This window comes from Bos indicus, chromosome 1 (assembly GCF_029378745.1).
Source record: "Bos indicus isolate NIAB-ARS_2022 breed Sahiwal x Tharparkar chromosome 1, NIAB-ARS_B.indTharparkar_mat_pri_1.0, whole genome shotgun sequence".
NCBI lineage: Eukaryota > Metazoa > Chordata > Mammalia > Artiodactyla > Bovidae > Bos > Bos indicus.
Window position 1 is genome coordinate 73,871,789 of NC_091760.1, and position 17,296 is coordinate 73,889,084.

Consider the following 17,296-nt stretch of genomic DNA (forward strand, 5'->3'; position numbering starts at 1 on the left):
GGGTGGCTGTCACTGGCAGCCACTGAAACCTTACCTAGGCCCAACTCAGAGTGCTGATGGATGGGGAGGCTGACTGGGAAGAGGCTTTCAGATGCCCCTGCCACCTTGGGAGTGAGCTACCTGCTGGCTGGTGGCCATTCTGGCGTTGGCTCCTTTTGAGTACAGTGTTAAAAAACAGATGGAGTTGATGGGAAGGCCTGGCTCCAGGGAAGAGGTGGAACACATTCCCCTGTCCTGGTGGGGTAACCAGGTGACCAGGACACACACACCTAGGGAGGAGAGATCAGAGCCCACAGGCACCTCACTGTCAGCCGTTACGATCCCCTATTTTGCAGATTGGGAAATTGAGGCCCAGAGAGGGGAGTGTGCTGTGCTAAGTCGCTTCAGTCGTGCCCGACTCTGTGCGACCCTATGGACTGCAGCCTGTCAGGCTCCTCTGTCCGTGGGATTCTCCAGGCAAGAATACTGGAGTGGGTTGCCAGTTCCTTCTCCAAGAGAGGGGAGAAACCCATGCAATAGCAGAGCCTGGTCAGGAACCCAGACTCTGAGGCTGCCCAGCCCTCTGCCCTCCTCCCTGACCCCTGCTGCCTCATACCAAACCAAACAAATCCAGGTGCCCAATGCAACAGTGCCCCAAAGGGTTGTAAACCGGCTGACTGGAGTAGGGGTGCACTTTCTCAAAAAGGAAAAGTGTTTGATGATCGACTGTGTCTCCTGGTGTGCGAAGGTCCCCACCTCCCCTGGTATAAAAATCAGGTTGGACCTTCCTGAAGAAGCTCTTGTTCTCCCACTTGATTCCCAGTTGCTGGAAATGTCAATAAAGTGATCATCCAAGCGCATGCGTGGCGGGAAGTTTTTGGGTCAGAAGGGACCTCAAGGTGGTCAGCTTTCAGGATGAGCTGTTCTGACATCTCAGACCCGTTTGTCTCCACATATCCAATTCTGCACCTTCTCTTGTTTTCTGACGCCATCTCCAGTGGGGAGCAGCGAGGCTGGGTGGGTGGGATGGAGGAGAGGATCTGTGGATGGCGTGTGAGAGGGTATTTGATGTGGGGCTCCTTGAGGTGGTGGTGAGTGGAAGACCATGTGACTCTCACGTAGTTGTCCACCCTCCCACTCCCTCCCTTCTCATCTGTTTCTCACCCAGGCCACAGCCTCCAGATTGCTCTCCCCGCTGCTATCGCCACACTTCCGTCTGGGCTCCCCATTGCTTACATGATAAACTCTAAACTCTTTCGCTGCACTCTTTCACTTGCTTTATCTTTTGTTGCCACAGACCACTCACCATTCTGAAAACCTGCCCTCTGGGCTTTCCCTGCCTGCCTCTGCAAGCCCACCTCTTTCCCTCCTCCAGCCACGGGAGCCTCTTTCAGTCCTTGGACCCAGCAAGCACAGGCCGCCTCTGCACCTGCCGTCCCTCTGCCCAAAGCCCTTTCTGCTAGCCAGCCCTGTCCCCAGCCCCATCTTGACCTAGCACACTCCCACCTCCCTCTGACACTTACTGAACTTCTGGGTGTGCTCCCTCGGCACCTGCCTGCTTTCCTCTCACCTGCTCTTCTCCTCCACAGAACCTCAAACAGAGTACAGAAATATTCAGGACTCTCACCTTCTCGTGATGATGAACTGCTCAGTGAAGGGGAAGTCGCTTGGTTGTGTCCAACTCTTTGTGACCCCATGGACTATACAGTCCATGGAATTCTCCAGGCCAGAGTACTGGAGTGGGTAGCTGTTCCCTTCTCTAGGGGAATCTTCATAACCTAGGAATCAAACCTAGGTCTCTCGCATTACGGGCAGATTCTTTACCAGGTGAGCCACCCGGGAAGCCCAAGAATAGTGGAATGGGTAGCCTATCCCTTCTCCAGTGGATCTTCCCAACCCAGGAATCAAACTGGGGTCACCTGCATTGCAGACGGATTCTTTACCAGCTGAGCCACCAGGGAAACCCCGATGAACTGTTCAAGGGCAGGCCTATTCTTTGTTTACTGTGGGCCGCCGATCTAGCCTTTAGTAAGTGCTTAAGAAAACATTTGTCAAGTCAAAAATCATCTTTCTTACTGGCCTGAGAGCTCCTCCGAGGCAAGACCTGTCTGCATCACCAGGATGACTGGGGCAGTACTGGCCTCATAGACTGCCCACAAATGCTTGACCAATTGAATTTCAGTGATGCTGTTACTGGGGAAGTGATCAACAGTGTTTTTATTTTGAAACCTGTCCTACCTGTAAAAAGAAGAACTCCCAGTCTGTCTTGGTTACCAACCATTTTTGGTTTTCAAAGATGAAAAGCAATTAGCCACAAGTAGAGAATGACAAATACTCAGGATGGGAGAGGGAGAGGGAGAGGAGGGGGAATCAATTATGGGAGTAGGAGGATGATGGGGGCTGTCAACCCCATCCCCTGAGCTTTCCTTCTGCAAGTGAGAAGGAAAACAGAGGAAGGCTATTCTCAGAAAATCCCATTTTCTCCTTAAGGCACCAGGAAAGTGTTGAATCCTTCTTTCTGGACGGCACCAGAGTCTGTGAGCAGGAGGTGTCTCAGTTATATTGGAGATGCTACCTCAGGTTGCAGGGAACTTGTGAGCCACCTGAATGAAACTCCCGCATTATTCAGAATTATAGTTTAATGATGTTTCCAGAAGTATTCAATATCTCCCCCCACTCTGGGCTTTCAGCAATTAAAATGAAATTATGTTGGTCATTGAACTGTATTTGTCAAGCACCGCCTAGTTCCTACTCTTCTGATATTTAAATTTTACTGGGATGGGACAGATAAAACACATACACACATGTATGAGAAAACAAGAAAATATCAGAGTGTTCTCTGCAGATATTAACTCTGGGCAGATCAGGGAAGGCTTCTTGGAGGAGGCAACATTTGAGCTGAGGCCAGCCACAGAAGCTGGGGAAGGGCATTCCAGGCCTAGGGCACAGCCAGTGTGTGTTCAGAGCACAGCCAGTGTGTGTTCAGAGCAGGCCTGCTGCTTCCAAGATCTGAAGAGAGAGGAAAGGAGGAAGAGGACCACAGGAGATGAGTGGGTCCCAGAGGTGGCAGATGGCAGATGGTATCCTTAATTCAGTGATTCACAGAAAACAGGGCTTGGTGAAGAGAGAATGGACTCAGGAAATGGATTCTAGGTTAGGCTCCACCACCGACTTCCCCTGAGACAGATATGGGGCAGGCGCTCTCAGTTTCTCCTTGGTGCTCGGCTTCACAAGTCTGGGGGACATCTGGCCATCCCAACCCTGAAAAGGCAGGCCATTGCCATGCACCTCTGCTGTGCAGCAGATGGAAACCAGAGACACGTCCTCTGCTCCATCAATACCAGTTTGCCAGAAGGAACCAGCACCCTTCCAGTTGCACATTCCTGGGGGTCTGGGCAGGGCCCCCTTTTAAGATGAAAACCGCTCCTCCACGGAGGTGACTCTTGCCTGCTGCCTCTCCTCAAGCCAGCAGCTGGTCTACAGTTGCCCAGTTGCCCGCCTGGGTTCTAGGCTGATGGGGCGGCTGGATAGATAGGAAGCTCCCTGGCAGCCACAGGGGGCTCCAGCCTCCCGAGCAACTGGCCACGGCCCAGCACCTCCCTCCTGACTCAGCGTGACTGGAGTGTAGATTTTGGTGAGTGAAGGCCATGCACCAAACTCTTGCATGGCAACCAGGGACCACCCAGCCCTGAACAGTTGGCTCACCAGGTTTCAGGGAAGGTTATTTTCATGCACGGATTTGTTTTTCCTGGCACTGGGATGGCCACGTGCTTCAGGGCAGTGACTTGAGGCGCCTCTGTGAGCTCTATTTACACAGCGAGGGGAGAGAGATACACTTTTTTGTGTCAACAGAAGGATGCTTGGGAACAGGACCGTTTATAACCCGTTAAACGGCCTGTCCCCACAGACGCCAGGCCCCTCCTGCGTGCACATAATGTGTACAATATGTGGAGCGCTTTGGGCGGGCCGGCAGCACGCGCTGGCCAAGCACTTCTGTTCTGAATAACCCTCTGCGGCAGGGCCAGCTGATTCATACCAGGGAGAGGCTTGCATGCATTGGCGCCCAGAGAATCCCAGAATCCCCAGGAAGTGAGGGGGATCCCCGGGAAGTGAGGAGGATCCCGAAGGTCCTTAGCTCGTGATTCCCTTTAAAGAATCACCTCCTCCCACCAAGTGTGTCCAGTCTGAGCATTTTAGAACACCTCCAGGCCATGGACTCAGCTATTCTTTGTGGGTTTGCTCAGCTTGTAGAAAGCTCTCTTGGAATAGTCGAAGTCTGTCCTCTAAATACCCACATTCCCCTACAACCCTTTGGGGGTCAGATGAGTTGCAAGTCCCTCTCCAGGACTGTGCTGAGGAAGACAGTTCTCTCCATCTGGGGATCTGGGTTGAACTGCCTGAGTCTCTTCAGCTGTTTCTCCTCCCATCTGGTTCTGATTCCACCACCATCTATCCGAGCCCCATTTGATTCCCTGGAAATGTGGGTTCCAGAGAGGGCCTGGGAGAGTCCCCACAATCTCTGAGAGGCAGGTGGGCCCCTCTACAGAGAAAGAAGAAGAGGGGTTGGCTCCAGGTCCCCTCCGGTCACATGCTGGAGATCCACTGGGGTCCCACTTCTCTCCTGTCCTCAGGCTGCGAGTGTCTACTCTGCCAGCACGTGGGGCCCTGGAAAGAGCATTCCATGGGTCTCGGAGCTGATGGTTGAGGAAGGCCTGGGTATGCCGACCAGCTGCTCATACTCTCCCCGTTCTTCATCTCCCTTCGTGTGGGAGATGCAAGTTCTAAACCAATCAATAAGATGTTAGTGACAACAAGAAACCCTCATCTGAGCATGTGCCTCAGGCTTACTCTCTAAGGCTCCAGCCACCTGGAGCTGGGCACAGCGGGGCTTCCCACCCTAGTGCAGCCAGGACACTGAAATCCAGGGGGTGACACGATGTGGTCATCCCACAGGGAGATAGCAGCACTGCCCAGGAAGAGAGACCAGATTAAATGCGTCTCCCTGCTCTCAAGCAGCTCAGCCTAGCAGGAGAGCTAGGCTAGGATGTCACAAGCAGACATCCAGAGACTTGGGCATGAGGTGGGGGTGGGAGGAGGCCTCAGGTTGTACCCCTTCTCCGCTCCATGAAGCCCCCTTTAGTTCACTAGGCAGTGGTCTAGGGTAAGGGCTGGGTGCTGTGGTCCCTAGGCTGCAATGTTCTGGGTCAGAGACCAGGGCCCGGCTGTGCCCTGCCAGGGCCTGGGGTGAGCCGACCGAGGGTGGTGGTGGGGGCCTGCTCTGCCACTCTCCTAGATGCCCGGAAGCCTGAGGGCATGACGACTGGCTGCTTTCCCAGAAAATACAGTTCAGTTCGTTGTCTGCCTGGCCTGTCCTTGAGCCCAGGCCCAGCTCTGTCCCATGGTGGCGATCAACAGTGAGCCGCCCCTGCTACTGGAACCCAGGGAGGAGAATAGGCTCCCAGAACCTGAGAGACCCTCCTTGTGGGACCCTGGGCTCACCTCTCCAGCTCTGCTCTGCAGGCGAGGTGTCAGTGGAAGCTGAGTCTCCAATCCAGACCTCTGGGGCCTGGGGATTTCGAGGGCTGGTTGCTGTTGCATTCAGAGCAGCGGGCCAGCCTCTGGAGAACTCAGAGGAAGGACTTTGTTTTCAGGGAAGGAGACAGGGCAGGGGTCGCCTCCCCCTCCTTGATGAGTGAGTGGCCCCTCTCCAGCCTGTCTCTGCCAGGACGGGGGCATGGGGTCGATGGCGCTGGAATGACTCCCTGCCACCCCCACCCCTCAGTCTTTGAGCGATGGGCTTAGCACAGCTTGTGGTTGGTCATCCAGAGGGGACTTTCTGTGCCCTAGATCTAACCACAGTGAGCAGAGGACGTTTTTCTGCTGGGAACAGTGGGGTAGGCCTGCTGATGAAAGGGAGGGCTGACTCTGAGATGTGCGAGTTTAAAAACACAGGATGATCTTGCAGGAAAGTGGGAGTGGGGGTTGGGGGTTTAATCAAGTTACCTGTAGACATGGAAGTTCTTATGATTGAGGGGCAGGGAAAAGAACGCTCTATTTTCAAGATGGTGCGATGTTTGTGTGAGGGATGGGGGTGGAGAGGGGTGGGCAGTGGGCAAGGAGGTGGCCATGTCTCCCTCTTTGAGGCTTCTGCACTGACCAAGGCCCATGAAAGGGAGAATGAAAAGACCTGATTTCTAGTCTCAGCTCTGCCAAAGACAGACTGAGCCTGACTCAATGTTCTCATCTGTGAAATGGGTTGTTAAAAATGTGTCGCCTGAAAAATCACCAAGCGGTGGCAATTGGATGTGAAGCTTTTTCAACTGTGAGGTGCTGTAGATTGGGACTGATATTGCGGTCATCGGATAGACCTGGTGAAGGAGCCCCACCTTTTGGGACAGGGATGGGGAGGGGGAGGGGCAGTTGAATGGGCGCTCACATCATTCCTTCCCCACTAGGAGGAGCACTTGACACTTCCAGAGGATGGATTGTCTGTGTGGCTGGATGAGAGGGTGGAGGGGAGCAGAGTCCGCCCTGCTCCCCCCGTCCTCCCGCCCCCACCATTGCCGCAGGCTTCCCTTAGGGCAAACGTCCATCAGAGCAGGACCTTCCGCCTCCCTCTGCCCGCTCCCCACCCCGCCCTAGCATTGGCAGGGTTTCAGATACCCTGGGCGGTGGGGGTCGGGGAGCGGGGAGAGGGGGAAGCCTGGCCGCCAGGAAGGGTGGGGCTGCCAGGCAGGCACCGCCCAGCTGCAGTGTGACCCCGCCAGTCCCGGAAACTCTCCAAACCCAGGACCTCAACGGACGTCCGGCAACTCAGAGGGGAGGCAGCAGGGCCTGCCAGGACGGAGGGTGTGTGGGACGCCTCTGAGGTCCCGTTGAGAAAGGAAGAGCTGTGTTTTATCCTACTCTAGAGTCAGAAGGCTGTGTGATGTCCTCCCAGTGTTAACAGAAGTAGCTGGGCGGCCTTCAGAAATGCTTTTCATCCCCAGATGCTGGCATTGGGCGGTGCACATATCCTGGATTTATTAATTTTTAAAAAGTTGCCACTTGTTGAAGAGTGTTTATCATGTGCTGGGCACTTGCTCAGTTTGTTCCCTACATGGATCCTTCACCAGCTCAGGGAGACACAATGACATTATCATTGTGCCCTTTTCATAGATGAGGAAACTGAAGCTCAAGGGCAAGGGTTACTTGCTCAAGGTCACAGAAATACTAACTACTGGAGTCTGGATTCAAAACCAGGTAGGTCTGGCTGATTTCAGACCGCAGCTTCTTAATTTTCCTAGAAGGCAGGAACCGAAGTTCATTCACCCTTGCGGAACACCTAGACCTGACAGGTACCCAATAAAGAAGCATTGAATAGAGCTTGACACATTTTCGGGGGTCTGATTCTCTCCATTATAGTCTGATGAAATGACAGACTGGGCAAAAGTACGTATCTCAGCGACAAGCATACAGTTGGTCCACATACATCTAAAGGTAAGACCAGCTTTCCTCCTTTCTACATGCGGTATCTGTGCTCATGAATAATATTTTCAGAGAACACAGCCTCCCCTTGGGTCTCTGCCCAGGCAAGGCTATTAAAAGTCCCCATTAGACCTCGCCTTAGCGAGTGAAGGGCTTTGGGAGTGGGGTGGGGGGAGCTAAAGGAAGAGGCTGTGACTGTCTTCTCTTGGAGTCCCAGATGTCGGGAGTCTGGAAGTGGGGAGGAAAGACACCTGCTTTCTTTGCTGATGCCGCTGAGGGAGCCCTTCTGTCTGCCTGGATGGAGGTAGCCTGGAGGCTTCTGGACCTAGAAGCTTGGCTTGCACAGAACTCTGAGAGGCTGGGTCTCGCTGTCTGGCCCAGGTGTGTGAGATGTGATGACTGTGTCCTGCAGTGAAGGATGCTGGGTGAGTCGGGTCTTGTGAAAGAGGAAGGGGCCTGTGGTGGGCCAGGTAGGCTGACTCCAGGTCCTCTCGTCCCCCCAAGGTGCACTTGGCTTGCTTCCTCATTCCCTGCCTCCTGGCCTGCCTGTCTTCAACTCTCCTTGAAGTGGTCAGGATAGTACTGTTCCATACTTCCAACAGTTCAAGCCTCTCCGGCTGGGTCTTATCCAATCCACACTGACGTGGAATCAGAGTCCAGGCAGAAAACATAACCTATTCCAGAAACCTCAGCCGAGGGAAACCAGTTATAAAGGCATTGGAAGAGATGAAAGGGCAGATGTGGGTGAAAGCTGGCCTTGAGAATAGCAGCCACAGGAAAAAAACAACACCATGCCTGGTGGAAGTCTGGAGCAGAGAGAGTGTTTCCAGAACCCAGGGAGAGCCAGAGTCCTGGCGGAGGTTCCCTGGCAGGAATGGGGACCCCAGAGGTGATCTGCCAGATAGAGGGAGAGGGTGTGGGGAGAAAGCTCTGGTTTTTACCCTCCTCTTCCTCGTAGTCTCCTGACTGGTTGGGACTTGAGCAAATGCAGCCTGCAGGGGTCAGTCCCCCGTGAGGGAGGGCAGAGGAAGTGTGGAGGGGAGGGCAGACGGGCAAATGACCTCCTTACCTCCAGCTTGTCAGACCTTCGGAAAAGAACACATCTTTCCAAGCAGTAATCAGGAGCGTCAGCCCTGGAGAGTAAACTTGCCTCTGGAAGTAGTCCCAGATCCAGTGATGGTTACTGCAGTTAGTGGTGATGCCCAAGTGTTATCCCTACTGGGAGTGAGCCAGGGAAAAGGAGGATATGTGTGTGTGTGTGTGTGTGTGTGTGTGAGGTAGATCTGTCTCCTTACCTTTTTCAAAGGATAGGGGTACCTCCGTGCTTTTCATAGAGCACCAGTTTTCATGTTAGGTCATAATAGCAGTCTCTGGGGCAGAAAGCTCCATGGCAGGCCGTGAGACAGACGAACGTGCCTATTAGGAAGAGGCACTGGCCTCAGGAACAGGATACCTGAGGCTAAGTCTCAGCTCAGACAAGTCGCTTACCATCTTTGAACCTCAGGATCTGTGTCTTTCAGATGGGGACTGTACATTTTACAGGGTTCTGCAGAAATGCAGGACAACAGGTATGTGTGGGGGTTTGTAGACTACAGCAGGCTTGGGTAGAAAAGCCTGTGCCTGGGACACACACCATCACAGGAGAGTTGCTTAGTCTGCTTGTGGATTTGATGAGTCCCCGTGGAGTGGGCGCCTAAAACCCTCATTTTATAATCTCAGAGTCAAAAAGATCATTGCAGTCAGCTTGTCCAAGCTCTCTCCTAAAGGAGAGTCAGTTCTCCAGAGTTCTTGGAGATGATCCTTCCTACTTTTCCTCCTTCCTGCTTTCTCTCCGTCTCTCTTTCCAGTTCTCTCCCTGCCTGTTTTTCTCATTCCCTCTTCCTTCCTCTCTTCCACAAATATTTGGAGCACTTACTCTCTGGCAGGCAGTGTGCTGGATGCTGGATCCTGCAGCAGGAATGGAGACAGAAGTGCTCATGGAGCTTACAGTCTAACACTTGAAAGTCTGCAAACAGTGTCTGTTGAATACCTCTAGTCACAGGATACAGGATGCTTACTACTTTAGAAGACGGTCCATTTTGTGGGTTCATTTCCCCTTATTTAAACCAAATTCTGCCTCCACGGAATGCTTGTTCTGATCTTTGGAACTAGAGAGAATAAGTCTAACCCCATTTCCTATGTCACTGCCCTTAAAATGTGGGAAAATAAACATGGAACACTCAGAAAATATTCGCACTCTCCAGTTTCCACTTGTGAAGGGGGAGCTGATTCTCCGTGAAGTTAAATTCCTTAAGGGCATGAGGTCAGAGGCAGGGTGGGCTATCACCTGGGTGCTTGGGCCTGGTTCCCAGGCCACCTGGGGCAGAGGGAAGCTGTGTGGTGGAGACTCACGGAGGGACGCAGACGGAAGTGCGCAGGTGGCCAAGGAGGGGGGCGCATGTGAAGCAAGGGGGTCGGTCAGTGTGGAGGGTGCGCTGTGTGTGAGGCATGCTCTGGCTGTCTGCCTAGGACAAGCCTGAGCTCCAGCGTTTCTGGGCTGATTCACTACTTCCTCTCTCCCCAAAGGAATCCTCTTTATAGCTCTCCAGGCCGGACCCCTGGATCCCTGGGAATGCTGTCTGACAGCTGTGTGAGTGCAACCGTGGCTCCTGAACCGGGTGCCAGCTGGGCGTGCTCTGGGAGCCACCGCTTGGGATGTCAGAGGAGAGCTGCTGCAGCCGCCCTTCCGTCAGCAGGAAGCCCAGCCGCATACACTTGGACAGGAAGCCCCGGTGCTGGCCAGCTGAGCAAGCTCTGGTTTCTCCTGAGTCTGAGGCTTTGGCCCAGCATGGAGGGAGGCGAGCCAGGTGCTGTGGCTGGGCGGCACTGACAGCTCCGCGGGCTCCACCTCGGACTGGGGATATGGGTTCAAGGGTGTGAGCAGAAAAGCATCATGGAGGCTGGGCCAGAGGAGTTGCTTCCTGGAGGAAGGGTGAGGGAGTGGGAACACAGTGTCTAGCAGAGTTGGGCCAGCTGGCTGAGGATCTGCAAAGACTTTTGTGATGGTTCCAGACAGAACGTGTTCCCTTGGGTTCAGACCTCCAGCATCAACTCACACCAGCTCCAACCTCCGGGCTGCCTCCACCTCCAAGAAAACACAGGATCATCTCTTGGGGTGGGATGTCCACACATTCCCAGCTTGAAAATGACTCCTCTCGGGGAAAATTCTTTTGTAACATAGCAAGCTGCATTCTGAGTGAATTAATAAAATATGGAGTGTGCTCAGCTGGGGACAAAAGCAATTTCACATTCAAGGCTGATAATTTTGCTTCTGAGTGCTACATGTAAGGATCTTCAAGGCAGTCTATGTGTGCCTACAACCACCCCAAGGACCCCCAGAATTTGCAGAGTGCTTCAGTTTTTCACAAGTCACTCAGGGACTTCCCCCCCCACATTTGGGTTTTACAACCTGATAGGCCAGTAAGAGATAACTGATATCTGAGGACCAGGAGGTAAGTAGATCGGCTCAAGGTCCGGCAGCCCAGCAACGGCAGAGCCAGAAGCACTCCATAACTTCTGATGCTCTGGAAAGCGACCTAGACGATTACTTTCCAGGGACCTGAGCATCTTCTACCCTGCCCTGGACTGTGTGCCTTCAAGCACAGGCACACGGTGGGTTGGGTGGTGCTCCAGGCTAGAATCTGTTCCTGATAGCCCATGGCTTTGTCAAAACCTCCTCCTGGGTGAATCATGTCTGTGGCTTTAGTTGCTCTCCTTGGCATCTCCACAACTTTTAATTTGTGCCATTTTATTTAATTTTTTAAAAATATTTTTTGATGTGGGCCATTTTTAAAGTCTTTATTGAATTTGTTACAATATTACTTCTGTTTCATGTTTCTTTATTATTATTATTATTGGTCATGAGGCATGTGGGATCTTAGTTCCCTGACCAGGCACCAAACCCTCGCCCCCTGCATTGGAAGGTGAAGTCTTAGCCACTGAATCACCAGGGAAGTCCCTGTGCCATTTTAAAAATCTGCTGCTGCTGCTGCTAAGTCGCTTCAGTCGTGTCCGACTCTGTGCGACCCCATGGACTGCAGCCCACTAGGCTCCTCCGTCCATGGGATTTTCCAGGCAAGAGTACTGGAATAGGATGCCATTGCCTTCTCCGTTTTAATAATCTAGATTTCATCTATAGTTGATGCCTCTGTAATTCTGATTCTAGACCAGAGGTAGGCAATTTTTTTCTAAAAAGTGCTAGATAGTAAATACTTTAAGTTTGTGGTCCGTTTGATCTCTGTTGCAGCTGCTTAATCACAGTTGTTGATGCAGAAGCAACATAGACATGTCAACAAATAGGGTGGCTATGTTCCAATAAAACTTTATTCACAAAAACAGGCAGTGAGCTGGATTTGGTAGCTAAACTGTAGTTGGCTGACCTCTGCTTTAGAGCTCCTTTGACAAAGGCTCATTTGTTCATATACAACCACAACCGCTCTCCCCACTCTCTGCACCCATGTTGTGTTGACTATGTTTATATGTTTATACTTTGAGCTTAATAGGAATTCAGTGTTAATTCAGTGAATGAATACATGAATGAGTTTCAAATGAAACCATTATAGAACTTGTTAGGTTTCCATTCAGATCCTCGTCTGAAAGCAATATGATATTGTTGAGTCTAAGTTCATTGGGAAGAAGGGCTTCCCTGGTGGCTGAGATGGTAAAGAATCTGCCTGCCAATGCAGGAAATACAGGTTCGATCCCTGGGTTGGGAAGATCCCCTGGAGAAAGGAATGGCTACCACTCCAGTATTCTTGACTGGGAAATCCCATGGGCAGAGGAGCCTGGTGAGCTACAGTCCATGGGGTCTTAAAGAGCAGACACAACTGAGTAACTAACGCTTTCACTTTCATTGGGAGGAATTTGAAGGCTCTGGTTTCAACACCAATTCTGCGACTTTCCAGCTGTTAAAACTTGGGCATGTCAGCTACTCTATCTCAGTCTCAGGTTGCCCATATGAGATATAGGATGATAACTACCTCAAAGCATTGTTGTGGGATAAACAGAATGCATGGAAAGCTGGGGACCCAGTGTTGAACAGACAGTAAGTGCTGAAGAAATTGTGACAGTTGCTCCAAGAAGGAGGTGGTGTTACCGCTGGAAGCCCAACTGGGCCTCAGCACCCACCTCTGACACATGAGAGGACATTGTGAGAATAAGTAGAAAGATATCCCTTGGCATGGAAAAAGTAGGGTCATGTAGACCCAGACAGTTTTGCAGAGGCCTCCCATGTGGCTCTCCCATAAGCATCCTAAACTCACTGTCTAGAACAGACCTCCTCATCTTTATCCTCCACTTCCTAAGCTGCTCTATTTTTTAAAAGTCTGTTGAATTTGTTGCAGTATTGTTTCTGTTTTATATTTTAATGTTTTGGCTGCATGTGGGATGGGATCCTCACTCCCTGCACTGAAAGGCAAAGTCTTAACCACTGGATGGCCAAGGAAGTCAAGCTGCTCTTCTGTCTCCATCTCTCCAGATCCCAAGTCAGAAATCTGCAGGTCATCTGCAGATGAGGCTTGCTCCCTCCTATCCCAAGACCAGCAGCCACCAAAGAGCCACCCTCCCCGCCTCCCGATACCCCTCCTGTCACAGTCTTACACCTATGCAGTTGCAGTAGCTGCTTCCAGTGGCTCTCAACTCTATGCATTCAACCACTATGCTGTTATGTTTATGCTTCAAAATACACACTTACCTTGTCCTGCTCAGCTTCTAAAATCTCCAATGACTCCCCATTCATAGTAGACCAAAGTCCAGTTTCTTAGCCAGAGCTGTTCTCCATTGATCTCTGTTCGTCTTTCCAGCTTCATCCCTTAGCATCCTTTGTTTGCCATGCCACTTGTCCTAGCCTCACAGATGAACTTCAATCTATGCATTCGCCTCTTTTGTATTTTTATGTTGTTATGCACTTTTACCTTCTCATACCCCAGGATTCCCATCCTCTCCAAAATGTCACAAATCAGGCATTAAATACTATCCTGTAGCCCTAGAGTTTTTAAACACTGTATTTAAAGGTACTTCACTCAGTTCTAGTTTGGAACTTAGCTCTGGGAAAATTTGTGCCAATGGTATATTAAAGTGTCTGATATATAAGTTCCCTCTTTTTCCAGTGGTCATGTATGGATGTGAGAGTTGGACTGTGAAGAAAGCTGAGCCCCGAAGAATTGATGCTTTTGAACTGTGGTGTTGGAGAAGACTCTTGAGAGTCCCTTGGACTGCAAGGAGATCCAACCAGCCCATTCTGAAGGAGATCAGCCCTGGGTGTCCATTAGAAGGACTGATGCTAAAGCTGAAACTCCAATACTTTGGCCACCTCATGCGAAGAGTTGACTCATTGGAAAAGACTCTGATGCTGGGAAGGATTGGGGGCAGGAGGAGAAGGGGATGACAGAGGATGAGATGGCTGGATGGCATCACTGACTCGATGGACGTGAGTTTGAGTGAACTCCGGGAGTTGGTGATGGACAGGGAGGCCTGGCGTGCTGCGATTCTTGGGGTCACAAAGAGTCAGACATGACTGAGCGACTGAACTGAACTGAGTTAATTAAAAGGGAACTTATATATCAAATGCCTTCTGTCTAGAAGCGTCCCTGGTACATCCAGAAAAGAAATGTGCTGGCATTGGACTTATGGATCAGCTGTCTTAACAGTAAACACGAGGCTTCCAATCCAGTAGAATAATGATGCAGCCAGTGCTATATGAGTGCTATGTGACTAAGCTGTTCTTCCAGAGTTCCTCTGGTGTCATAGAGGGCTCCTCCCAGCAACAAAAGAACCTGTCACTGTGACCAATCGTGAATTCAACGCTGTAACGGAGTGGCCTTCCCCCACATCCTCTGCTTTAGCTCTCCTCTGAAGTACCTAGATAACAGTATTTGATGCACATTTCCTGAGTTGTGTGCCAGATATGAAAACCCCCCACTGCATGGAAGATGTTGACTACTTGACTATCATGAGCACACAGCCCCAGGCTTCCTGGAGCCTAAGGACGGATAAGGTTAACCTTGTGACCCCACCGTGTTCCTTCATCATCAGCCCGTCAGACACGTGCACAAACTGATTTTGAGACCACTCTCCCTCACTTGGCCTTTAAATATGCAGTGCTGAAACCCTGTGGGGAGCTCAGGGGTTTTTACAGTGTGAGCCACCTGTCTTGCGGCGCCCTGCAGTAAACCTTTCTCTGCTCCAGACTCTGACATTTCAGTTTGTTTGCCCTCACTGTGCGTTAGTCACATGAACTTGCGCTAACAGCATGATCAGCAGCTGGTTCTTGGTCTCCTACAACTTCAAAGCCTGGCGAGCTTGGAACGAAGGATGAGCCTCCAGGGTACAGGAAATGGAAGGGTGAAAAATCACATGGACGTTCTCCTTGACTTTCTGCTGATGGGTGATAGCAGCTCTCCTCAACCTTGGAAATGGCCTCAAGTGGAAACACCCAGGACTGGTCCATACTGGTCCTCTCTGGACCTCTCTGCTCCACCCCAGCTCTATCCCTGGTCTTACCTGCTGCCCACTCGGGGCTTATTGGAATCCTCTTGCCTCTCTTGCTCCCCTAAGAATAGGGAACCAGGACACGGTGCCTCACACGGTGTTGATGGGACTTTGAGCCCCATCTGTTTGCACCCCAGAGTTAGGTAGCCTAGTGGCATTTCCAGAGGCACAAAGGTATTTTCTTTTACAGAGCAATGTAAAAAGGCATAATTCTTCTCAGACATCAGCAAAGCAGAAAACTTGGGTAAATGAATAGAAATCTTTTCTTAAAAATAAGAGAAAAACAGTTGTTTTTGCTTAAAATATGCTGTTACTAACCTCTCTAATATAAAATTCCTTTTTGGTTTAGAAGTAGTGAAGTGTAATGGATGGAGAATGACATGGAAAAATTTCTCTTAATCAGTTCATCTCTATCTTATAAAATGCTCCTTTTGGATGCTAACTCACCTATACCCTAGGACTGTTAGGAAAAACATTGCTGGTTGGAATTTCTACAGTGCTTTGAACTGTTAGTAAGAAAGAACTGCGAGAGGCATGTCTGGGTTTTACAAACTTGAAATATTGAAACCTCAGCTTATTAAACAAATGGATAGATTTAGACATGGTAAAATAATCTACAACATTGAAAAGATGAATATCATGATGCATTTAAAATGTGATTAGATTTACTGAGGTTTAACTTAGCATTTTAAGTGAACCTTCTGTGGTAAAAGCAGTTACAGGACTTCTCAATATTGTATTGATTAGGATTTGGTTTGTGTTTAAGCAAGGTAGTTTGTTTCTCTTTCATGTAAAAGTTTTGGTGGGTGGTCTGCAGTTGATGTCACCTCCCTAGTATCAGAGATCCAGATTTACTCATTCATTTCATCAGTCAGTCAGTTAGTCAGCAAAATTTGTTTAGCACCAGTTAGGTACTGGCATTATAGAAATAGAGGAAGGGAAAAAAAGGACCAACAAAAATCTTTGCCATCGTGGACTTTACATTTTGTTGTTCTCTTGGGCATGGCCTTGACCTTATTGCCTGACATGGCAATATCTTTGCATTCTAGGCAGCAGTCTAGAGGAAGGAATGAAGAAGGAGGCAAAGAACGCACCTGTGTAATCTCTTAAGAAAGGATCTTGGAAGCCACATGACTTTTCCCTACAGTTCATGCAATGATTAGTCACGTGGTCCCACCTAACTGCAAGGGAAGCTGGGAAATGTAGTCTTAATTTCAGGTGACCACCATGTGACCAGGTGAAAGTCTATGAAGGAAGAAGGGAAGATAAATAATGGTGGAGGCAAGGGACTACAGGTATCTCCCACAAATAAGACTTGTAATTTAAAAATTCATTTTATTTAATTAGATGTGTTCAAAATATTATTTTTCTAGCATGCAGCAAATATAAAAATTATTTCACATTCTTTTGTTTTGTTGCTCATCTTTGAAATCTAGTGTCTATCTTACATCACTTGCATTCTCTCCTTCACTCATCTACATCTCGGTTTAGATCAGAACATTGCAAGTGTTCATAGCCACATTGGATAATGCATTCCTGGAGCCTGGCAACTTGAAATGTGGACCATGGTTCAGCAGCATCCACAACACTGGGAAGCTTGTTAGAAATGAAGACTCTCAGGCCCCACCCCAGACCTGCTCAATTAGAATCTAAGATCCCCATCTGACTGGTGTGCATATCAAAGTATGATGGGCACTGTTCTGTAATGCTTCCATGAGAACCTATTGGCAGTTTCCATGAGAACCTAATAAAAAGTCTAGAGAAAAGAGAAACCACTCCCAGTGAACTCTCTGGAATCAAGTGTGAGAACTGGTCAGGCACCATCTCTCCTTTTCCTGATCCCATTAGACTGTTAATTAGACCTTCTTAGAAGGGACACTTTTAAAGATGTTACATTTAAATTAAATTAATTTTATTAATTGACCAAGGGAGAGACGTTAAACAGTAACATAGTATTGTTGGGTTATGAGTGGATTTAATTTTCAAGGGTGTCCTCCAATGCCGTGAGCACAGCTTTAAAATACATTAGATTTCTCTCAAGCTTGTTGCCTGATTTTTTTTCCACAGCTTTGCTGCTAAGACGCTTCAGTCGTGTCCGACTCTGTGCGACCCCATAGACAGCAGCCCACCAGGCTCCCCTGTCCCTGGGATCCTCCAGGCAAGAACACTGGAGTGGGTTGCCATTTCCTTCTCCAATGCATGAAAGTGAAAAATGAAAGTGAAGTCGATCATTCGTGTCCAACTCTTAGCGACACCATGGACTACAGCCTACCAGGCTCATCCGTCCATGGGATTTTCCAGGCAAGAGTACTGGAGTGGGGTG

The 17,296-nt window shown here is 50.0% G+C and overlaps 1 protein-coding gene and 1 long non-coding RNA gene across 5 annotated transcripts; one reads left to right on the plus strand and one right to left on the minus strand.

Annotated features, from left to right (window-relative positions):
* Nucleotides 1-2,812: 2,812 nt before the first annotated feature.
* Nucleotides 2,813-9,683, minus strand: LOC139183166 (uncharacterized). The gene is made up of 2 exons (XR_011566684.1): nt 8,516-9,683; nt 2,813-2,988 (listed from the first exon to the last, which is right to left on the minus strand). It is a non-coding gene; the product is annotated as an uncharacterized lncRNA (long non-coding RNA).
* LOC109556499 (uncharacterized) lies at nt 6,381-16,420 on the plus strand. 4 transcript variants are annotated; one of them, XM_019957829.2, is made up of 4 exons: nt 6,555-7,221; nt 7,384-7,458; nt 7,664-7,827; nt 10,012-16,420. In XM_019957829.2, exons 1-4 carry the CDS (start codon nt 7,138-7,140, stop codon nt 10,313-10,315), a joined length of 627 nt encoding a protein of 208 aa, XP_019813388.1. In that variant the 5' UTR covers nt 6,555-7,137; the 3' UTR covers nt 10,316-16,420. The 4 variants fall into 4 exon arrangements, 1 of the variants encoding a protein (XP_019813388.1); XR_011566682.1 differs by having other exon boundaries at nt 6,541-7,458; nt 7,664-7,750; XR_002180416.2 differs by having other exon boundaries at nt 6,543-7,458; nt 7,664-7,871.
* The last annotated feature ends 876 nt before the right edge of the window (nt 16,421-17,296 follow it).